At 41.4% G+C, this 24,634-nt stretch overlaps 1 protein-coding gene across 5 annotated transcripts; it reads left to right on the plus strand.

Moving 5' to 3' along the window:
- Positions 1 to 544: 544 nt before the first annotated feature.
- Positions 545 to 15,572, plus strand: akap11 (A kinase (PRKA) anchor protein 11). 5 transcript variants are annotated; one of them, XM_061286763.1, is made up of 13 exons: positions 545 to 797; positions 1,936 to 2,040; positions 2,406 to 2,516; positions 2,612 to 2,665; positions 2,791 to 2,922; positions 3,033 to 3,291; positions 3,462 to 7,581; positions 8,005 to 8,133; positions 8,697 to 8,807; positions 9,257 to 9,343; positions 11,349 to 11,395; positions 12,561 to 12,760; positions 13,036 to 15,572. In XM_061286763.1, exons 2-13 carry the CDS (start codon positions 1,978 to 1,980, stop codon positions 13,213 to 13,215), a joined length of 5,493 nt encoding a protein of 1,830 aa, XP_061142747.1. In that variant the 5' UTR covers positions 545 to 797; positions 1,936 to 1,977; the 3' UTR covers positions 13,216 to 15,572. The 5 variants fall into 5 exon arrangements, with proteins under 5 accessions (XP_061142747.1, XP_061142750.1, XP_061142748.1 ...); XM_061286766.1 differs by having other exon boundaries at positions 9,260 to 9,343; XM_061286764.1 differs by having other exon boundaries at positions 1,954 to 2,040.
- The last annotated feature ends 9,062 nt before the right edge of the window (positions 15,573 to 24,634 follow it).

Genomic DNA, 24,634 nt, shown 5'->3' on the forward strand with positions numbered 1-24,634 from the left:
CTGATGCCCATGGGCATCACATTGGTGTGACCCTTGGATCGGCAGATTTTTGGGTTCAAGGGTCACTTCTTTTTTTTTTTTAAATAAACATGAATTAAAAATAAACAAATTTGTATATTACTCAAGGCGAAGTGATAATTATTTTTCAAAAATGTCATTATAATGAATAAATAATTAAAAAGTTGTTAAAGGTATACTTTACTCATATTGGCCATTTTTACAAGTAAAGTTATTTTTTCATTAATTTGATATTTTTAATATTTTTCCATTACAATTGCAGTTACACCTTTTGCCACTTGCAGTCCACTCAAAATGTTATAGTGCTCAAGTAACAACCAATCACTGCTCATGTGTCCTGAGTACCAAATAGTTAATATTGACAAAACTAAAATTATTTTACGTATTAATACTGACTGTGCGGTTTCATTGCTCTATTTATCGGCCTTCGATTGACGATGTCTCAGACACAGTACTACACAGAATGGGGAGTTGAGTTGCGTTTAAAAGACTCTGTAAAAGTGAACCTCACATGACTTTTCCGTTCATTATGTAAAAAAAAAAACGTCTATGTCACGTTTTATATATTTATTGCAATCTGACCTTGTGTCACTTTATGATGTTAAAATAATTTCACTAGTCTCATAAGAGTGAACTCTGCCGACGACGTTTCATTCGTGTTGGTCTTCAAGGGGAAGTATTCAAAAATACCGAACTCATTTTCTGTTTGCAAATGTTCCACAGTGGTTAGCGTCGGTGCTGCAGTGCTGGTAGTCTAACAACATCACCGAGCTCCAGAGGTAAACTACATGTTTGCATGACCATGGCGATATTTTTCCCATTGTCGCTATCGTTTATGTCTTTGCCGACACGTCTGCGATGACGCTAGTCTTCTCGCAAGTTGCTAGTTGTGGCGTCATCACTGCGCTCGCTATCTGCGGCCTATTATTATCATCCCTGCTAACTCGCTTGATTGACAGCCTGTCAACCACCAAGATGGACCCGATTATTTTTTTTTTAAATGTACTTTGTTTCTAATGTGTATATATGACTAATGACAGCTATTTAGCAATGCAAGTGCTCGTGTTTTGTTTTCAAACGATAGTGAAACAACATCAGCATCCACAGTCAGTATGAGGCCAGGGTGTAACAACCTCCCTTTATATATTTATTAGAAGTTTATTAAATTAACTGGAAATTCGCATCCGTCCAGTTTACGCAGACTCAGACTTTGCATAATCAGTTTTCTTTTTGTTCCAATTCACCAGTAAGCAAGGTGGAATAAAATAGTTTCCCATCCGATCACATGATGCAGCAATATTTCTTTTTAAATAACTTGTTTATTATCTGTATACTTACGTGCTGTTTATGGAGTATCAACAAAAATTTTCTCAACCATTTTTGCCTATATTTAACAAACTCTGATCTTTATATAAAATATTTATTTGTCAACTGTCCGTATTTGCTTTCAAAACACACAATGCATAAAATTAATAATTACAACTACTTTAATTCAGGGCTGTCACAAACAAGTATTTTGCTAGTCGACTGAGCACCAAATGTAGTTTGCGATATATATGACATACTCGATAAATATTCATATATATTACATAAATTGCGGCATGTCGCACCAGTAAGCTGCTCTGAAAATAACCAGAATTACCTTACAGCTTTGTCAATGTCCAAATTAATAATAAAGACAATTAAGACAACAGTACATTCAACTTTGCAGCTATTCCGGAAATATTTATAAATAATGGAACAAATTAATTTGAAGGTAATACTGTAGCCTCCCAAAAATGAGCTGTAAATGTTTATTGCATTTAAAAATGAAACTAAAAATAAATTCTAACTTCGAACACATCAAATAAAATAAAATATGTAATGATGTTAGAATTGATTCACATCACATCTTCGGGATATTTTCCTCCTCCGAAGGACATTTTTTATTTGCAGGTGAGCAGCCCTCCCCTGGTCGCCATGGATGCTTGTGCGCGTATTCGGGGAGCCCCACTGAAGTACAAGGCCTTTGTCAGAAAAGAGGTGAGGGACCAGAATTGATGCCATTTTTCAGGAGGGGGAAATGAGTTTATGAAAACTGGCAGGCTTTCGACATTTTAAGATGCCCTTAAATGTAGGCCTTACACAATCAGGATTTTAGGGCTTATCGTTGATCAGTGAGTTAAAAAAAAAAAAAGACTGACCAATCTATCCAGTCAAGTTAAACAACCTGTTTATTTACTGTACAGTTGACCCAGGCTATTTTCTGTGGATTACTTCAAATGATATCCGTCACTCCTATAGTAGAATAAATCCTGCCAACACACTACATCAGGACTACTACTTGTGTTTTGTTCGTTCTTTGACCATTTGACTTCTTAACCACGACCATCCACTTATGTGTGCAGACTGTGCGTGACAATGGAGCGCAGTTTGTCAAGAGCCTCTTGCGAAGCAAAAAAGATCTTTGCAGTATCAACCTGGACCTCCCATCCAGCGACAGCATAAGATTTACAGAGGTTTGTCTCATGCAAGCATGCAGTTATAGTACATGCCATACACATGCAGAAAATGCTCTGAGCTAATATGAACCATTTTATTTGGGTTCTTTCAGATTCATTTTGTCTGTCTACCTGGTCAGAGTGAAGGCGACGATGCTGTGGATCAGGTACTTTTATACTTTCTTACAATTGGTAATCACCTCTTTCACATTGCATACTGCATCGGGATAACTGTTTGCACATGACAGTCAATAGATCTATTGTGCAACTGTGTGTTTTGTCTTTCTTTTAGGCCTTGGCATCCCTTCCCGCTGGCCTGTGCGAGATGCTCAGAACCTTCCACGTTCACGGCCTGAGAAATAATGAAATTCAGTTGCTCAGAGAATCTCCTAGACTGGCAGAGCACAGGGACACTAGGCCTCAAGTAGGTTGAAAAGAAAAATGGTCACTGCATGCAAAGTAGCCAAGTCCAGTCCCCTTTTAAACTTAGGAAACACTTTTTTTTCTCCCCCCCCTGAAACCTTCAACATGCAGTGTTGGGTAAAGGCCGTGTGTGTGCTACGTCACAACCCTGGTGTCAGTGGGCAACCTCCAGCCAGCGTCACATCGTTGACAGGCCTTCTTGGGTGCTACGTTGCCGGCGTCCGCTACGCTCTGGAGTTGCAAAGCCTCCACAGGGGCGAGGCGGGGCAGTCGGAGGACGACGACACCAACCAGTCCATCTCATCCATCGAAGATGACTTTGTCACTGCGCTGGAGAATCTCGAGGAGGATGAAATGGGAGAGAACCCCTGTAAGGTTTAAGAGAAATGAGAACCCCTTTTATATAAAGATGCGTGTGATCTTAGCAGCTGACAGAAAATGGAAGTTGTTTGAAAACCTTGGTGTAATAGCGGATTCATCTTACGTTTTGTTTTTCCTTTTTTGTCTTTTCTCTCGTCTGACTGCTGTGGCCACCTGAAGCTTATCGCCCTTCCAAAAGACGTGATGTGGCATCACAGACGGTCCCCGCCCACAAGAGACGAAAAGAACTATCAGGTTCCCACATAATAACAAGTTCATCTTCAAAGAAAATTGCAGCCAAGCACAAGCCGGGCCCGGAGGTTTCTGTCACAGTGCAGAGGTGTTCAGGTATGGATACCCAATGGACTTACTGCAGTCCTGGAGCTCGTCTGTCCTCATCAACGGTTGAAAACAGTGAATCCGAAGAATCTGACTGTTCCAGCCCAAGCCCTATCATTTTCCTGGATGAGGTGGGCTACCAAAAGAGCTTGCTGGCCAAGCTGGATATCCCTCAGGTGCCAGGAGGTCCCAGAGAGAGGGTGGAAGACTCTGACTCTGAAGTGAGTGAATTCTTTGACAGCTTTGACCAATTTGATGACCTGGACGACTTCAGTTCAGAGAGCGGCACTCTGATGCTTCCAATGGATAATGGAAGTGTTAAAAGCACGGAATCTAGCACTGGTGGTTCCGCATCCAAATATGTATCCCAAGGCTACTCAACAAAGGGAATGTATCCTCACTGCTTTGATCAACCAATTCTCCCGGCTAATGTGAAAAAACCCACTCCTCTTAAACCAGGCTCCCCCTACGGACCTCAGTCTGACTCTCCACGGCCAGTACAGAGTCCCTCTGAGGACAACGGTGGTCCACTCTTCAGTCCCATCAGCTCCTCCGCCTTTATTCCTCTGGTAGATTCAAGTGGGGTGCTGGAATATTTCTGGAAAAGAAGTGAGGATCGAAGCGACAGCACTGAGTTAAGGAAACCTCAAGATCTCTGCTCGTTGTATAAGACCTACTCGGACTTTGCCAGCAGTCTCTCGAAAGAAATTCTTGGCTCTGTCTGCGGGTACCAATCCGCAATAGACATTAATGACAACAAGAATCTGAGTTGTGTTTGCCACAAGGAATTCACCAACCCCTTAGGCTACACAATGAGGCTGTCAGAAATCCAGGAGACTGTAACGGTGGCCAAGCTGCAGAAGACATCCCAGTCTCTGAAGGATGGTATTCAGCGGTTTGCTGCTGACCTTGTCGATATGAGCCTGGGCAGTGCTTTGCGGGACTTTCAAAAAGGCGTGTCTACTTGCACCACCACGTTGTGTCACCTAGCTGCGAGACTCACCTCCTCGGTATTTCAGATGGCCTTTCATGAGATTGGCATGCGGCAGGCCTATGTGTTGAAAGAGCGAGCTGTGAACGGCTTAGCAAGTTTCCTGGTTGGTGAGGCGGTATCTGGTGCGTTGAAAGACTTCTTGACTGTAAAAAAGCAGATCTTCCATAGCACAGTTACGCAGTTTGCAGCAGATTTAGCCGAAGAGCTGATATTCGAAGGTATTATGGAGGTGTGTCAGTTCTCTCACCCGTCGACCCCTTTAACCTCCAGTGATTGGTTTTTTGGCCAGGAGAACATGGAAGAAGAAGAGGAGGAGGAGATTGTTACTTCCTATGCTTCAGACTTGTCCGAGTCGGTTATCCAAGAGGCGTTCATCCAGCTCTCTCAGGCTGAAATTGCCTTCACTAGGCAAGCAGCCATCAGTGTTTCTCCAGACAACATCTGTTACGGTAGTTCTGAGAATATGAGTGCCCACACCAGCAGCACTTTTGCTAACCAGCAGCTTTCCAATGCAACCTCAGTAGATGCTCCAATGACCTTAGGAGAGAGTGGCCCCTGCAAAGTAAAGGATGCTCTTTTCACTGTGTCAGGCATGGCCAGCTGCATCCCTGTTCCCCAAGCTGGAAAAGCTATCTCCTGTCTAAAAGATTCTGAAGACCATCATGGTTCCAGCCTAACAGATACCTCACAGTGTAGCCCTAAAAGAGTCACAGTGTTTTCCTCAAATAACACTACATGTATGCAAAGTCACATCTGCAGCCAAGAAACTCAAACGACCACCTCTGCAAAAGTCTGCTCCCATCAAAAGTCACCATTTCAAAACTTCTCTGTTAACATGGTGGACACGCTAGTGACTGAAGCGTGTGAGCTTGTAAGCTCTTCTAAAGTGAAGAAAGGTTTTGATGACTGCGCTGGTTTTCTTTCAAAGGCAGTCCTTAGTCAAAGGGACACTTTGCATGTGCCAAATACAGAGAAGGTTGGACAAAAGAAGATGTCTCACCCCGGGGATGACGCATCTCCAAACTCGGTTAAAAAACCTGGTCGAACACCTGGCACTCCTCCATCTACCCCCCAGCAGCCAAGTGAAGTATCCAAGGAGAAACAAATAAAGCAGTTCTCCAAGAAATTAAAAAGCAAGTTGGCCAAAGAATTTTCCCCAGCTACACCTCCTCCAACTCCACACTATCACCCTGAGACTGGCCCTGGTCCAATGGAAAGCAGCCCAGAGGCAGACAAGACAGAGTTTATGTTAAAATTGATGAGATCTCTTTCCGATGAGGTAGATGGTAATGGGGACGAGGAGGAGGAGGAAGAATTGCCTGAAGACCCGAGTCTAAGTGGCACCAACAAATCAGTTGAGTCAGAAGGTCTACCACAGGAAGTGAGACAGTTGTCCTCTCGCAGGCTTTCCAGCAAGGAAGCGCTCCATTATGCAGAGCAGTTGGCTTGTCACATAGTTTCAATGGCCACAGAGATAGACACTCTGGGAGCCGGTGATGAAGTTGGGGAACCCAGCGTTATGGATGAGAGAAGACGTGACAGTGCGGCTCATTTCTCAGAGAAAACTTTAAACACCTTGTGGGTGTATGCAGGAGAGGTGGCTGGGGAAGTCATCAATGATGTGAAGAAGATGGTGAGCTCTGTCCAACAGTGCTCATATCATGGCTCTCCCAGAAAAAGTGTTGATCGTCCTCCATCAGCGTGTTTGCATCACCACCAACATAACTCTCTTCCTGGCACAGATCAGAACAGGGACTGGAGGGTCGAAAGGGTGGCTGAGCAATGGTCCGCCAATCTGCTATCTTCTCTTTTTCGCTCACCTGTCTCAATGTCAAGTAGTTCCAGCTCAGGATTGTCCTCGACATACCCCAGCTGTGAAAGTGTGACCGATGAATACGCCGGCTATCTCATTAGGGTGCTAAAGAAGGAGGGAGGCAGTCGGGAGTTAGTCCTCGATCAGTATGCTAGTCGTCTGGCCTACCGGTCAATCAAACAAGGTTTGGCTCATGCTAGAAACAAGGTTAAGCAGAGATCTTCTAGCTCCCGCCTTCGTCCCTCAAAGTCGTTACCAGATGAATGGATGTCATCGAGTAGTGAGGTCTCACCTGCCAAGGACGTGGTGGACTCAGTCGTTTGTCCCTCCTGTGAGGACGTAGAGTGTTGTTGCGGAGAAAAACAGGGACACAAAGACTGCTTTGATTTGGTGAACTTTGCAGAATCTTTGGCGTACAATATCACTTGTGATGTCACACAAACACTTCGTCTATCGTCTGGACGCCTCCCAAAGTCTCTCACTGACTCTTGTCTTTATAAGAAATCCAAACTTGAAAACATGACAGAGAGCCTGATTAGGAACTCGTTCTCCTGTCCTCTACTTTCCAAGGACAACAAGGCTAGACATTACCACAGCACTGGAAGCTTAGTTGATCCTGGCCTCAACAATAGGATGATGCAGGTCATTGAACACTACGCAAGAAAAATAGTTAATGACACTCTAAAGATGAGCCTGGCTTCAGTAGGGCATTCCTCCCAAGATCATCAGAGGATTCCTGACCCAGACAGACACTCACACACCCAAAAGCTGTCTGAAGGCATTGCCCCCGGTCCCACAGATGGACCGAAGACCTGCCATTATTCTCAAGCCTTGGAGTGTCCTTACTGCACCAAACTTAGTCGGCATCACCACCAGTCTATATTGCAGAAGAGGAGAAAGTGCCCAGAGTATCAGACTAGGCCAGAGCGTGTCCCTGGTCTGGAGATTCCTAAAATCCACATTGACCTGGAACACAGGTCGGTGTTTGCTGAGCAGATGGTGTCTATGGCAATGGAGAAGGCAAAGCGCGAGTTGAGCAACACAAGCCTTAACGCGGACAGTGGTATCGGCCATGATGGAACCAGCTACGCAGAGAGCCTCACTGCTGAGATCATGACTTCTGCACTTCACGTCTGCCAATCAGCCAGTGTCAGGTACAAACGACAAGACTGAATTTGTATGCATGTCCTCCCTGTCAGTATATTCGTTAAGTCCTCAGGTTCAGGGTAGTAATGGCAACATGACAGGAATTTCAAAAAAGTTCAAAAGGTCAATATGCAAAGTATGGTTAGAACAGCCACTTCAATATCAGTATGGAAGTTATTGTTGGTTTTCATTAATTACCTGGATTTTTTAAGGAGGATAATATTTTTTTTATAATTGAGCACCCTCATTTTGTGTTTTGTTGTCAACATTACTACCATCTTCTTTTCCTATGTTCCATTTTTCCAGAACTCATGATAAAATAATTCATATTAATCAATAATTTCCCTAGAGATGAATAAATTATTTATCTATCTATCTACCTTGACATTTATGTTTTGATGCCTTCTTAATTTACGATGTTTTGCATGCAGCTCTCAGGGCAGGGAAGCCACAGAGTCCACTGTATCCCAGCAGTTGAGTGTCGGGGACGACAGTGTGGGCAGCTGGTCCAACCTTAGCTTCGAAGATGACAACAGCAGCTTCCTACACCTCAGTGACAGGTAGACATCCTGAATGATGTACATCCCAAAGTATGGTTAGCATCTATTTGTCTGGCAGCACAAGGTACATGTCTGTCAACTCATCATTGCACTAAATGGTGAATTGGAAATTGGGATAAGCACTCAACATGCTGCAAATATGAAGAGTCCAGCTAATGGAAACATGGCATATACTTTTGAGAAAAGGCTTCATCTTGGTCCAGATTTTTTTTTTTCCCGCCAAAACAGAAAAGGGTGTTTTCCCTCTTTGAGCTCAAAATCTTATATATAGTTGAGAGTTTTGCTTGGACTTTGCTGTACCATTTCCTGTTATTTAACTAAAATTATTCAATTATATTGGAACATTTTAACATATATGTGGTCCAAGATCTAAAAGATTTCATGTAGCTGTAGTTGTAATGCATTTATGTATCTGAAAGCAAATGTGGTTTTAGATGGCGGGGGGTAGGGGGGGGGACTGCAATGTCTGTAAATTCCAGAGAGATTTTGGGATCAGGTCAATCTTGATTATTCGTCCTTTGACATGTTCTCACACCAGTTGCCAATTTTTTTTTTGTCAAAAGGATCTCTATGGAAGCAAACCTGACAATGAGATCCTTTCCCAAGATATCGAAGGAACACAGTGTCTTGACTGTCAAGGAGGCTGAGTTAATGTATCATAATATTTTCAAAAGGTGTGTCTAAAGGAGTGCTTTTGTCTCTTCAGGCACTGTTTCCGCAGGAACAAAGTCCACCACCATGTGTGATTCATTAGACTCCCTTTAAAAGCCTGTTGTGACCATTTCCGCTTAGCAGATGAAACGACTAAAAGAAAAATAGAATTCATCCTCAAAGGGTGTTGGAGCGTGATGATAAACTAAATCAAAATGTTCCCACCAAGTCATCCAGTCTAACTACATGAATAAAATACAGTATTTAGCTTAATTGAAGCAATTTTAATTAATGTAGCCACTCTAACTACACACATAAAAAAATATTTGAAGGCGCTAAAAAAAAATATATATATTTATTTCTTTTTTATTTAAGCAACTAAAATAATATTCATGAAATATTGAGGATTATAATACAACCCGTTTTGAGATTGCCTTATGACAGTGGTACATCACTGGCCTCTTCTCTCTAGCAGCAATGGGAACAGCAGTAGCTGGAGCAGTCTCGGCTTGGAGGGGGAGCCTTTTGAAGAACACATGTCATCCTCGCCTTCAGACAGGTCAGTAACCATCACATAGTCATGTTGATTTAGATTTAGCAATTCCTGCAAAAAGGAATTAACACAGTGACTCTGATATTTACAAAGGGAGGACAAATGAATGTGAACCCCTTTGGAATTTAAATTTCTGCACAAGGTCTTATCAATCTACTACCTCACAATTAATTAAATGTGTACCTGCACTCTGATCAGGATAAATATTGGACTGTTCCTCTTTACAGAAATGTTGCATGACTCCTGCCATGTCTCGTATCATGTGAGGTCATGTTTGCATGGATTGTTTAATAGCAGCTTGCTCTTACAATCGGGAATACTGTAAGCTCTAAATATATACAATATTTGTAATTGTTGCCACTTGTCTCTATTTGCTCATAAAAAAAAAAAAGAGTCTACATTTTTCCGCTGTGTCTTTGCCTGAGGGCTACAACAACAAGATATGATTAATGTAGCCTATTAGAGGAGAATGTTAGCAAAATATTTTTCTGTTGGTGCATCACAACCCAGAAATAGACCGGTGGCAAACTAATGGAAAAAATAGCGCGAGTCACCCACAGATACTTGAACAACCTCAGTGGCCTGGATTTGACAGTTTGCAGCTCAGCATTATTCGTCTAAAAAGGGAATCCCTCGCTTGGTGTTTTGATGATGTTTGTAGACAACACCAAAATAGCTCTTGGGTGTTTCCCCTTTTTGGTTTAGTGTGGACTATTTTTATACTCATCAACCCTTCACACCCTTTGGATTGAGGTATTAGGCTGAGAGTCAAGTCACCACAGGATCATAGATGTTTTTGTCATAGCTTTGCGATTGCCATCATTTGATCTTCCTTTTCACGTTGTCATTTCTTTAGCACTTTCAGCACACACGGAATTCCAGCAAAAGAGAGCAGTTTTAGTGAGTGTCGGATGTTAAACCTTTCCTGGCTGGAAGCCGTGTTTCTTTTCCTACAGCCCAGTTATGCATCTGATACAACCTCAGAAACCATGAAGAATGCGCTTTTGATTCCTCGTTTCAATTTTGAAAGGGGCCTTCGACGTGTCTCCCTTCCAAACTCATTCCAAGTCAATTGTTATCCGGTGTTTTTGCATGAGCACTTCCCCATCTCTTCAAATATTGACAGACTCGCTGACAGTTTGATTGCATACTGCAGTGTCATTCTCATGCAATGAAGACTTTCCTTTTACATATGGCACATTGTGGCCATTGCACATTGCCCCCCCCCCCCCCCCCCCCCCTGCAATTTCCGACATTATAGACGGACGGATGTCTTTCCCTTGGAACTAGCTCCAGATGTTACTTGATTTGATTCTGGTAACTAAAGCCAGTTGGGTAGTCGTCTGCAGCCATACCCCAACAATGGAATCTTCTTTTGAGCTTTACTTTTTGGTGCTTTTGGGCCAAATAATAAGCTCAATGGTGCCTGTTGGGAATTTCAAAAACGACGCAGCTGACTATCAGCTGAGTTAACACTTGTGTTGAAGTAGCTACTGTGTGATTTTAGAAGCGTCTTTTAAACTGTTTAACTGTTTAATATTAGTGCTAAAAAAAAATGCCAGAAACAACAGAGAAGTACCGTATTTCTTGGACTATAAGCCGCACCGGACTATAAACTGCACCAGCTAAAACTCATGATTCCGGGTTCAAAAAAAAGTTGCGGCTTATAGTCCGAAATATACGGTAAGTGCCCCTTTTGTGTGTCCCTTGATCTGTTCCAAAAACTCAAAAGAAGTACCAATACAAATGTGCATACAACAAAAACTCTCTCCTCATATTTTGAGCCAGCGTAGTCACATTGTAATGAGTCTGATTATATTTGGTAAATCCAAGCCGGTTTGAAATCTCTTCCTCTGACACAATGAGTGGTTTGAGGATTTTCAGAATTGAGAAACCGCCGTCTTCTTCCTCCTAAACATGCCCATAACTTAAGTAAACAGGAAGCTTACTGAAAAAATGTTGCACTCTCAATGGTAACCAGTTTGCAATCTCATTGTAACTTTTCCAACAGTGACCATACAGAGGACAAAGAAACTGAGGTCAAAGAGGAATCCAGTGGTAAGTCCCCTCTTCATCCACTTCATTCATTCAAACATTAGTCATTGTAGCATAAAAGCAGCACTGATAAATGAATGGGCCAAGTGCTTTTAATTTGAGTCTAGTCTACTCTCAGCATTCATTGACATCCGCATTGACTCGGATCTGGGCTGTGTACGTCAGCCTGCCATGCTGTCTGAGTGTGTCATAGCAGGGGATTTTGCCACCCCCGTAGTACAAGTCAGACACACTGACGTTCGTTCATTCATCGTCTACGCATGATTATAATGTCTACGCGTCCTCCAGATTGATGGGGTCTGTCTTGTCTTTTGAATACAGACCCCCGGAGAGCCTACGTTTGGAGTCGGAAAATGTTCTTTCAATAACATTTGCGAGATGTTGCTTCCTTCTGCTTGTACAATCCAAACGCTTCTGTTGTTTTTTTTAAGTGTCTTATATTCTTTTGCCTTTAAATGTTGTTTTGAAACTATTTGAAGTAGAGTGAGTTACCTATTGTATGAAATGCACAGTTAAAGACAAATGAGAAAGCACTCGTGGGCAAGGCAATAAGAGAAATGCTTTTTTTTTTTTTTTTTAAAAGATCTAATTAAATTTGTAGCAAATTTTGTAAATGGCGATGCGACGTCCCATTTATTTTTACAATTTTTTTTAATTTTCTTTTACGGAATAAGGAGCAGATTAATTGCATTTCCATGCCCGGATTTGTGAACATTTCAAGTTAAGTTTGTAACTTAAGGTTCCATTGTATTTCTTCAACAGTGACTCTCCCTTAAATAGTTAACCGCTCAAGTCAATTTAAACTCTTCCATAGAAAAACACAAGTGCATACAGTTGAACATGGTCAGTTCTCAAATAAATGAGAAAAAAAAAAAAAGTCAAGTCATTCCACGTGTTGTAAACAGGTTCTCTGAACAGTAATAAAGATGATCTGGTCTTAGGTCATGAGATGACAGTGTCTAATGATGAGCATTTTATAAGACTTTGACGTGGTTGCACCACACTGATGCATGCATCATTTCTTCCATTCTGCCTTCTTTCCTGCCATTTTGTTGCTTTTCTCAGATCCCCCTAATAGCCAACTTTTCATTTTAAACCTCACTTGAATGTGACGGGTAAATATTAATGAACTGCATTTATACATTTCTGATGTTTCATCGTGTTGCAGGAACTCTGTGTGTGGACACAACACAGGTCCAAGCCTCCAGGACTCTGTTGATGATCCTGAACTCGGACATCCGCAAACTCAGACGGAGCCCTCAACACGTGACCCTCGACACCCAGCTGAGGAGCTTGCTGCAGTGGCTGGCGGCCTCCATCGCCGGCGTCCCCATGATCCAACTGAGTCCTGACAAGGAGCTCCAGCAGGTAACAAAGATAGGTTATCAAAAACTAACTTTAAATTATTTCTACCCCCCAAGTAAAGCAGCTACTGCTTACCTGATGTGTTTTTAAAGATATATTCTTAGAAGAGCAGCAGTGTTGTGCATCCTTCCAAAAAACCATCATGGCAAAAATAATGCAATTTCAATTCTCGCAAATCACCAGAGCCTCCCCAGTTCCTAATTTTTCCATTAGTACATTTACAAACACAGACAAAATGCTTGACTCTTAGTGAAGGGAAATTGTTGGTGTGGTTTCAGCTGCCAGCTGTGGTCCAAAGGCTGCGTGAGAGGAAGTGGAGGGTGGGAGACCTGCTTCACTTCCTGTTGCGTTACTGTGAAGAGAGCCAAGCTCAGCCTCAGCCCAGAGATGAGACACCCCAGTCGGGAAGAGAGTCTCACCGCGTTCCCCTCTTCAAGTGGCTGCTAGAGCACACCTAAAATATCTTGATAGTGTTCCTCTGAGTAAACTGCTACCAACGCCGTTTTCCACCAGAGGGCGCTGTCAGAGCTGATTGAGACCCCGACGCGTATGACGTATTATTTCGCCACTGTTTGATTGTTCCAGTATCCTTGCACGTGTTGATCTAGCAAACGATCTCACACTTTCCTAAAAAGGAAGGCGAAGGACCCATCCCGATTGTTCCTGGCGCAGCCATTTGCAACCGAGAGCGAACAAGCCTATGTGTGTTTTTGTTTGGGGATCCCCATGGCTGCCAGGCCCCATGAGGTCATCACATCCACGGTTCACCTCGGCTGCATTGGTGTTTCCACATGCGAGAGGAACACACGCAAACTACAGGAACACCACACCCTTACATTATCAGTGTAGGAGGCATCTTGAAAACCTGTATTTCTTTCCATGAAGTATTTCTATTGTTGTTACTTCCTCCACTCCCATTCAAACACGCCCTTTATTTTAAACATTTACCCTCGTTCACAGAGAACTACCAGAAAAAATGCCTCCGAATCGATCTGCCACTCTGCCTTTCATACATAAGCAGCTGCTTTCACTACAATAGGGCAAGAGAAGTGGGTTTACACGCGGACGCCATCAGAGACTGCTTTCATACTACCTCCAAAGGTGAAATTTGACCTGTTAACTTTGTCTCCGTACAGCAACGGGGAACAAAAATGCGAGGGTTTCTCCACCTATATTAGTATTCGGCATCACTCCATTCCTTGATTATTATTTATATGGGAAAATCTCTTGAAGTTGAGACTAAATGGCCAAAGCGACTTCCTGACAGTCACGTTCCGATTTCTTTAGACTGCAAACAATTTTAGACTTAAGGTAGCCCTTGCTTAAACTTCAGATGGGCCTCAAGATTGAACAGTATTTAGATGACAGACTCATGCTGGAAGTTCTTTAATCAGAAATATAACCTTCTTTAGATAGCCAACGTGGAAGCTTATGATGACGGTCAAGGCTTCATTTAGATTACAAACCTGCTCCTGTTAAGACTAGTTGAGACTCCTTTAAGTGAAGATGCAATCAAATGCTTACATTCATGTAGTGCACAATTAATTCATTCCACACTGAGTTCTAAGGATCAATCAAAAATGTAATTGATTATGCCCATCCCCAGTGTGAATTGTGTTTACCAGGTTAAATCAGTATGTAAAGAGTATTTTTTCCCCCCAAGGCCATAAGATTAAATAAGTAATTAGTGACTTTAATGTTGCCAAACTTACCTCACGTTGACTCCAGTCACTAGAGTGGGTCATCCATGTTGTGTCCTAATTGTGGAAGGTCTATTGACGCAGATAACTTAGATCTTAACCACACACACAGGATGAATAGTTAAGTCATTTGACGGAGGGACGACCACAACTTCCCCGAGTGATTCCATCTGCTTGCACAGCCACAGCCGAACCACTTAGAAGCACTTTTGATGAGTTTATGACAAGGGTGGGCAACCTGTGGCATGTGGGCCGTATATGCCCCCCCCAGAGCATTTGATATGGTCCACGTGCAATTATAAAAACAGGTAAAACCTCACAAAGTCCCAAATCATTTAACCAACACGTCGCTGTTAGGCAGAATCCTCTTCTTAACTGATACTTTAAGGAAATAATTTAACAAACATTGTATAGTGAAAGTGAGCAAATTAATTTCAATACTTTATATTGGCTTATTATTTAAAAAAAAAAAAAAAAAGACAGGCCTATAAGAGTTATGACTATTAGTATTATGTTGTGCAAAAATGTGAACTTGATCAAATTTGTACACGGGATTTCTGCCAGACAGCGAAGACATATTTCCAATATATACATTTGTTGGAGACACTGTAATATAAGCCTTGCTTTGCATCTGTCGTTTCGTCGTCACGTGCATGGCTCGAGCTATTATTTTGAAAGCGCCTGAAGTTCCTGCTTCAACTCTATAGGCTGCTGACCAAAATGGTCTTTTTTTTTTTTTTTAAGTATATCAATCTAAAACTGTCTCGTCTTTGTTTACGCCAAAAATATAACACAAAATGCACTATGAAAAAAAATACACTGTATTTACTATGAAGATGGCGTGAAGTATTATAAATTAAGCTTGCAGTAAGGCTGAGTCAAAAAGAATCTATAAGAAATTGTGAAAACAAAATATCTGTGTACAAAGTTATTCCCTGAATATTCCAGCTTGTGTTTGTGCTTGCTGGAGGCTAGTTGTGCACTTGCAAAATTTTGTAAAATAGCTGCTGCTGTTGTAATCCACTGTGTACTCCCCCCCCCAACACACAAAGTCTGTATTTACTCCAGCTTACTTGTTAAGTTCTGCCAAATAAAAATATTTAATAAGTTATAAATTATGTGTATATGAATAATATATATACGTATGTATGTGTGTATATATGTAGTGTATGTATACATGTATAAATATATATACGTACGTACGTATGTGTGTGCATATGTGTATGTATATATATATGTATATATATATATACACACACGTGTGTGTGTGTGTGTATATATATATATATACACACACACACGTGTGTGTATATAGTATATATGTATATGTATAATACATATATGTATATATATAAAATATATATATTTACGTGTGTATATATATATATATATATACATACATACATACATACATACATACATACATACATACATACATACATACATACATACATACATACATACATACATACATACATACATACATACATACATACATACATACATACATACATACATACATACATACACACACATTGAGTGCGGTAAAGTGTTCTCTCTGTGACAATTCTGAAGTGAATTCACATTTGTAAGCTTGACATCAGTGTTTTATTTAAATAAAAAAATAAATAAAGAAACAGACAATAAAGCTCTTGTGTGACAATTGTTTTGCTTTTATTTATCAAACGTATAAAATCACAGGGATGTGTGTGTGTATATGTATATATATATATATATGCCAACTATTTGATAGCATATATATATATATATATATATATATATATGCTATCAAATAGTTGGCAATTAATCCATCAAGGTGTTAAAATTTATTAACCACATTCGTGCCAACTTTTAACTGCCGACATGAACCCAACTAAATGTAAAAATAATCCTGTTGGAAATGTGTTGAAGTGGTTTATTGCAAAGCTTGTTGGTGCTTGTCATTCCAAAGCCACTCCACTCAACATTGGTGCACTGCTGTCAAGTATGCTGTAATTGCATGTAAAAGTATGTCGATGAGAAAGTTGTCTGCCCAACAGGTGCCAGAACAAATAGAAGGTTTATGATCTTATTTCAAAGATGGTCTCAATAACAGACAGCAACAACATGTCAGTTGCTGTGTAATTTGACAACTAGATTTACCGTACGGCGTGTAATAAGCTAACGCTCATGAATGGAAGTGTCTGTTTGACAAAGTGGGAAGGGAGACAGAAATAGGAAGAAAAAGAAAAAGAATGACTACAAGGTAGAAACGGTAGATTGCAGACTACCTCGGGATGATACAACAGGCGAGGAATGTGTCTGACAAATAATTTAAATGGTGACACAGAACGCACACTGTCAAGCTCCATCCCACGCATAGTAATAAAATCGGAACTGTATTAAGAGCAAGGCACTGATTTTTTTTTTCTTACTGTAACTGCATACATGAGATAATGATTAAAAATGTAATTCCACAGTCAAAAATGTTTGAATAGACACTTAACATTTTTTATACACTCAAAAAATCTGTGCAAAAACACTTCTTTCAGTGCATCCGCATTATACACTAAAACTCAAATTAAAGTACTTTTTTCTTTTGCATAAACTTTGAGTCTCCTTCCAACATTCCATAAAGTACAATAACATGCAGTGACTGGCTGCTATACAGGTATACACAATGCTTGGGGTTTCTAATCTAAAAGTCCTCCCCAAAATGCAAAACAATATATGTGCACGGATGGATATTAGCAATCTTGTGATAAAAATAGAGTCGTGGGTGAATTGTACCGGAATTGTGTACAAGTTGTACATTGTAACTGGTCATTTGGACTTTCAAGTTGAGTCTTTTTTTTTTTATAAATATAATTTAAATTGAACATGTCCTCCACTAAATACCATCCAAAACAGTCATCATCAATTCCCTTGGAGTCACTTTTAAACTGACCACTATAAGACCAACACGTATCCAGTGACATGTGTCATGTACTTGTTGGCTAACAAAAACCTCATGTGGGATGAGCAACGGCGCTCCATTAAACAATATTGTGACCAGTTATCCACTTAAGTCTGGGAAAGCTTCTTTGGCCTACTAGTTTGAGAGCAGGTGAGGACTCGACTGCGGTCTCCTTTTTGCATAAAAAATATAGTCCTGCAAAAGCAATTTTCTATAACATTGTTTTATAATCTCAATAGGTAACGTCGGTACACGTATTTCATGATTACAAAAGACGTACGTGCGTCTTTCAAGATTGTTTCACCGATAATGTTCTGTATAATTGCCGTTGTAACAATCCAGGATCCACTATCCAGATGGTTACACAATCTTCACTGAGATACATTGGAAGTGTCTTGGTGGTTCCCCAACACCTGACTCCAGTTTCCAGAGTCCGTTTCGTCTGAGCACTGGCGGGGGAATCGGATGACGCTGCAATCTGGCGAGAAGGTTTTTGCGCTTGGGAGGGCGCCAGGGTGCACAGCTGGGTCAACAAAACAGCGGCCTGCGTTTCCGTGGGAAACCGCCGTTTGATCCCCTGTTCCGAGCTATGATTCCAAGGCTGTTCTCCAAACACTTTGCAGCGGGAAACTGTCGGCTTCCCATCGGCGACAGCGGAGGTTGCTTTTCCGATGGCGGGATTCTGAGAGGGCGTGATATTTCCCTCATCCTCACTCAATTTGTCTTTCGAGAAACGTTGTTTTGATAGTTTTATTGATTATTGTCGAGCGTATCATTTGTCCTGGAGTATCAGTGCTCTGCCATTTTGTTCGATTTTTCAACTCTATATATTTTTAATGGCAGATAGCTCAGAAATGTGTTGTCAAAAACCTTCAGAAATGCTGCGAGGTGTCGTTGTTTGTTCTGGTTTAGAATTATCAATGGGAAAATAAATGAGCTGACTAGAATCTAAATAGGTCAAGTGGAACAAGAAATGAATGTTTTAATATGTTGTTCCATGTTAGGCCAAGAAGTCCAAAATGTACCAATGGATTTTTAGAATTATAATTACCAGTACAACTGATTTCAACCAAATTTAAAAGTACTACAGTTTGATAGAGAAATTCATCAAAACATTAAGAATCACAGCAAAAGAAATAAATGATGCAGCTGGAACACTAATTGTTGAAATGAGCGATTGCGGATTGGGAATTTTATCAGGCGACGAAACCACCCCTCCATCTAATATAACAATAAGAATAATTCATTAAATTTGTATAGCGCTTTTCAAAAACCCAAAGGCGCTTAATATAGTGGTGGAAATAAGAAGTATCTCAAGAAGCCTAGGGACCATAGGATATTTTTTTTTATCCATCACATTTGAAAAGTTTTGCTACTATAAATATTGAGGGAAATACAAATGTGTTGTAAAAAAAAAAGTGCATCATTATACTTGAAATCAAAGATGCCGCAATAATTCAATCATCAATCGTCCCTGAATCGTAATCGAATCGTAAGGTGCCCAAAGATTCCCACCCCTCCTGTTTTCTGTTGTTGCTCCACAAGTTCCAAGAGATGCCGACAGCTTTTAAGGACTTGAACGCTCCTAAAATATTTGTCAGTCTAGTCGTGTGGGAATGTAATAGTTTAGGTCTAATCCCCCTCCATGGTCTTCTCTAATAGATGTGGTCACATTATGTTATCAGTGCATACATAGCCTTGATACTCTGCGAGACAAATAACGTTGGTGTGGTTTCGCCGGTAACCATTATTACTTCTGACGTAGCGTCAGTCGGAATCGCGAAACCGCAGAAAGCTCTCATCCAAGTTGACATCCAAGTTGAAAACCACTGGAATGTCGCTCAGACTATAAGGTGATCTTTGCCGTTCCACACATTTCATACACGCGCATGCATTTGTCAGTCTTTGTGTAGCAAAAAATCATCAGTCAGCAATCCAGAGAGGTCCCACCGTGTTGTGTCTTGTCGTCTATGAACGCAGTGACATCAGATAGGCAGGGTTCTGGCGTGGTGCATCCCCTGCTGACATCACTTCCCACCCAACAGCAACAAACGGCTGGGTTGTTGGGAGAGTCCACTGGATGGGGGGAGCGGAGGAGAGGGTGTCGGTTGAGTCAAGTCCGTGGAATCCATGATTCCTGTGAGCGAGGCTTTGTGTCGGAGGGGAAAACCGGCTACATCATCCCGGCCGGGCCTTTTGTTTACCTCGCCTGGAAGAAACTCTCCTTTGTTTTGTGCCATGTGCTCCGTCTTTCATCAGCACACACTTAATAGGTGAGAATGGAGATGAATTAGTGAGGGAGGCAGCGATGGAGGGGCAGGGGGAGGATGACCTTCTGCTGACTCATTTTCACCATTTTCTCTTGTTCTACATCAATAGCCTTCTTGTTTCCATAAAGGACATCAGTCTCAGAAAATATTTGGAGCAAAATATTTGGTCAAGACGCTTCTTCTATCCATGCCAAACATCTTGAAGTGCATCATGAAATCAAAAAGTAATATTATAAAATAGAAGGAAACACTTAAGACATTTGAAAGAGGATCTTCAAGAGGTTTTGAATGTCCAAAGTATGTCATTGTAATTCTGCTAATCATTCTGTTCTTCATTTAACAATATATGTGCTTGGGCATGTGTGTTTGCCCGCACATGTTATTTCACTTATTGCACAGGTGTCAAACTCGAGGTCCGCGGGCCAGATCTGGCCTGTCACATCATTTTATGTGGCCCATAAAAGCAAATGATGTGCATTAACTTCATGTTTCACACGTATTTTCTTATCAATCTCCTTTTGGAATGAATGTAAGAACATATAAACAAATAAAAAACAAGAACTAGTTATTTATCATCATGACCACCCTACAATTGAACAAAAATGAGCGAGACTCCCTTGCATTAGTGAGTCATTGTGATGATCCTTTGATTATCTCACTTTTATACCATTTAAGATTGGAGGAACAAGCTGATGTTGCAATCGCCCCACACTTCTTACATTGATGTTTAGAATAAATAAGGGATTCGAACATCTACATTTTGTAAGTGTAAAAGCAAGATAATCATTAATCTTGCTTTACCACTCCCTGAGAGTTTGACGCTGTCATGTGGAAATTCTTTTGCAGATTTTTTTTTTTAATAACAGAAAGAGACCGCCAAGTTGCAACCAGTTACCTCACAAATCTTGGAATGCGTATCAGTCGAAATGAACATGGTTCTTGCTTTCATCTGGAAACATCATCCCTTAAAGTTGAGTCACTTTCAGCTTTTATTACTTGACTCCGCGACTCTTCCTCTCCTCCTGGAGGTCCACTGAACGAACCAAAGCAACACTCACTCACGTCATTCCGTCCCATTCCATTCAATCCCAACACTTTTTGTGCGGGGGGATTCCAGGGTCTATGTTTCTTCAAGCGTGTTTTGAAACATCTGCCGCTCCCGCCCAAAGTCAGCTGGGATTGACCTCAGCTTCCCGCCACCCTGATAGATTTCATCCCCGGAGTAAAATTAGGATGGGAATTATTCATCTTCATCCCCGGCAAAATGTTTTTATCGCTCATTAGCGATGAGGAATGTTAACAGATAACTGTATCTTTTGTTTTAGGATTGAAATGATATTCCATGACAATATACTTCGAAATCAATAGCCGTTTTGATTTGAAGTAGAACCATTAGCCCTGAGTAAAAGTTGGAAGAAAAATGGTGGTGAGCACCCATGCAATCGATAGCCTCCTTGCTTTGAAAATGATCAGTTAGCCTCTCCCTTGAGCCCCGAGTAATTTTTAACAATTTCAAGATGGTTGGTAGAAAATTGAACATGTCAGACTGCTGTATGTAAAAGTATGGCCCTTCAAAAACAATAGACATCTTCCTTTTACAATATAAGCCAAAAATCTGTTGTCTATTGTGAAGCTCATTGATCATGTAACTCAGAACTTGACGGATATATGGAAGGAGAGATTTGCGAAACTGAGTGAACAGACACACTGTTTTGTAGAACCTGAAATGACCCCTCAAAATACATTGACTCATTTCTCTTGGCAGTTGAAATGCTTGTGTAAGATAAATTGCGCCAGTTTGATGATCAGTGGTAAGATGCAAAGTGCTTAGCACTCCACATTAGCATTAGCAGCTAGCTTTGTTGTGCGCAATAACAAGCATCATTGTGGTTATCTCAACAATGTGTCTTCTATTTCTTAATTCACGTACAGCAAACATCTGGCACTGCACATCACTGAGGATCATTAGGCTTGTTTCCAGTATTTAAGACATGAATCACTGGATGTCTGGTGGGAAATTTTGGCATGGTGGAATTTTGGGGGTACCAGACGAAAATGGTACCAAATTGCACGCACTACAACTCCAGTTACCTCAAAAATGTTGCATGACATATCTTTCTTGTTTTGCTAGTCAGCATTAATGACTGGATGTTTTACGATATCTGGTGGAAGTATTTTGTTTTTTTGCATTAGGGATTTTTGCCATGCATGATTGCAATTCCAAACTATTAGTATCCAAAAACCTGGAACCACTTAAAATCTGTTTTTGCTTTGAAATAGCACAACCATTTTCTAGGGCAAATGTCTTAATTCGTGATTTAATTAATAATTGAAACCTACCGTATCCCAGCTGACCCTGAACTGGTCACCAGCCAGTTGCAGATTTTTTACAGTACGGCTTGGCTTGAAATGGTCAGTGGTGATCATGAGAATTGCCACCATCAGTAGAGCTGTTGATAATAAACATTGATTGATTGATTGATTGATTGATTGATTGATTCATTCATTCATTCATTCATTCATTCATTCATTTATTCAATTTTAACACAGCTCATCCAGTTCACTTCTTCAACTTCAATTTTATATTACAACTCTATTATCAACCGGGCTCCATTGTGTGTGTGTGACCCCCTGGCGCTGTGAAAGAGAGCAGCGTGGGAGCGGCGGGGTGGAGAACGCTATAGCGAGCGAGAGATAAGAGTTTCCCTGCAGGAGGGAAGGGATGAATCATTGAAGATGATGAGAGTGGACGGCGGGCGGGCGGGAAGGCTGACACCTCTGCTTATGACTCTGATATCATCAGTCACGTATTGCATGACACCCAACAAATGAAGAAATCAAAATAAAAGGCTCTGTTGTGTCTGTTCAGTAAATGTGAATAATCTGGACAGAGCCTTTTATTTTGATGACCTCATCGTACCTCCTTCATGACAGCGGGGAAGCGGGAGGTCAAGTCCGGGAGATCCAGCTGATGTCATCACTTGGACGATGTGTGTGTGTGTGTGTTTCCCTCTCTCTTCCTATTCTTCCTTCTATTTGTTTCCATGACAACAGATCACCTTTAGTACCGACAAGTCATGACACTAAATGAAGTCACTGCAGCTAAGCGCTTGAAGCGAATTCGAGGAATAATGTTACAAAGAAGTGCGTAATGTGAGAGGAAGCCGGGGAGCAAACAGGAAGTAGCGAAGGGTGAGCGGATGTGGGAGACAGAAGGGGGTGGGGCATATTGGCAGTGTTCCACTTGATGTCATGAAGTTCACTTTCCCTGTGACTGTCTGGTCACATGAGTATTTTTTAGAACTAAATTAAAGTGCATTAGAGACTTAATAATTTTTTGGGTAATTTTTGTTAATTCTAATACTGTATTGAGATTTAATGAAGAGGTGTTTGATGGTTAAAATGCTTTGGAAGTGGACCTCATCCAACATTTGATTCAAATGATCAGATTTTCGACTGATTATTTCGACAGTACTAGAAAATCATTGTCTCATCGTTGGGGATTTGTTTTTTCAAACGGGTCCATAAGCCTCATGAGGTCCTTGGGGTCGCTTTATTGGTGACACGTGATATAATATTCAGGCATGTTTTCCTCTAGAGTGACAATGTCAGCTCTTTCTTTCTCACCAGCCCATGCAAATGAACCGAAAGCCAATCCCTCCAACGAGCGGAACATCCCCTGGATTCAAATATAAACTTTTGATTAAACCGCAGATCCATGTGATATTTTGCTGAGATGGGATGGTGGAAGACCAAACAAAGGGGGCAGCACAAGGGCGTTGCTATGGAGGCAATAGCTTCGAGCGTGTCGAAAGATGATCCTTTGAGTGTTTGTGTGTGTAGCGTGAAGACTTGGAGTGGGCCTGAGACCACAGAGGATGTGGGAGTAAGGGATGAGACACATTTATGGCCCTCCGTGACTTCTTGTATGAAGACTCTTCATCTGATGAAAAAGCAGGATAAAAAAAAATGGGGGCTTCTTTGAAGATGAGCGTGTCCTTATTGTGGAGAAGTTATCATTTGTAACTTTTCAGCTCATCAAAGACTCGTACATCATCCTGTCATCAGATCTGTGCAACCAGTCTACATGTGTTTTGTTGACGTTCGGCCATGTTCCCCGGGGAGTCCTGTGGTGGTCTCTCCAGACGTATGGACCTTTTGGTTGGCAGTTTTAACATGGTAGACGGACTTAAAAAGATCATCGAAGCAAATGCTGACAGCCCGATAATGTGATAACTCCCAAATCGCTGTCCCAAACTTCCGATTCCACTCATCCATTTTCTAGCCCGAGGTGTCAAAGATCGGCGCCGACCCAACGAGTAACAACCCCGCCCTCTGCCCGCTCTTCACTGACGCAGCACACGATTTGGCAGCAAATAGCTGCAACCCGATGCAAAAAAACACGGGTTCTCACGGCGTTATTAACGACCCCCTGAGTGGGAGACGGCACCACAGCACCACATCCAGCGCCGGTGCCAGGACCGAGGCCTCGCCAAAGCGCAGGAGGACTTGCAGCTCCAAAACGGTGGTCTGTTGAAAAAAAAGAATCACGACCTCTATGTGATGTAAAAGGGCATGTAAATATCACCAAAATCGTGTGCGTGGTTTGATGAAGCTAGAAAGTATTAAACGAGCATCGCGCCCTGAGGTTTATTGGTCAGTGGCAGACGTGTGTGTGTGTGTGTGTGTGTGGCGAGGGGGCTTGTGCTGTAGGTGGGGGGAGTCTGGAACCTCGCTTCGTTTCGTCAACTGCTCTGCCTGAAATAACTTGTTCCTGGAAAACCCGATTTAAGTCCATGCTGACGTGAGTAATTTCAAAGAGCATGGTAATGTCTTTGCCCCAGTCAAATGATGTACATATCTCCAACTGTGAGCTATTCATTCAAACACACAAAAAAACTTACTTTTGTTTTTGGGGACATGATTTTTTGTTGGATAGCAACAACATATAGGCTACTGCAATTGGGCTTGT

This window comes from Syngnathus typhle, linkage group LG9, assembly GCF_033458585.1.
Source record: "Syngnathus typhle isolate RoL2023-S1 ecotype Sweden linkage group LG9, RoL_Styp_1.0, whole genome shotgun sequence".
Taxonomy (NCBI): Eukaryota; Metazoa; Chordata; class Actinopteri; order Syngnathiformes; family Syngnathidae; genus Syngnathus; species Syngnathus typhle.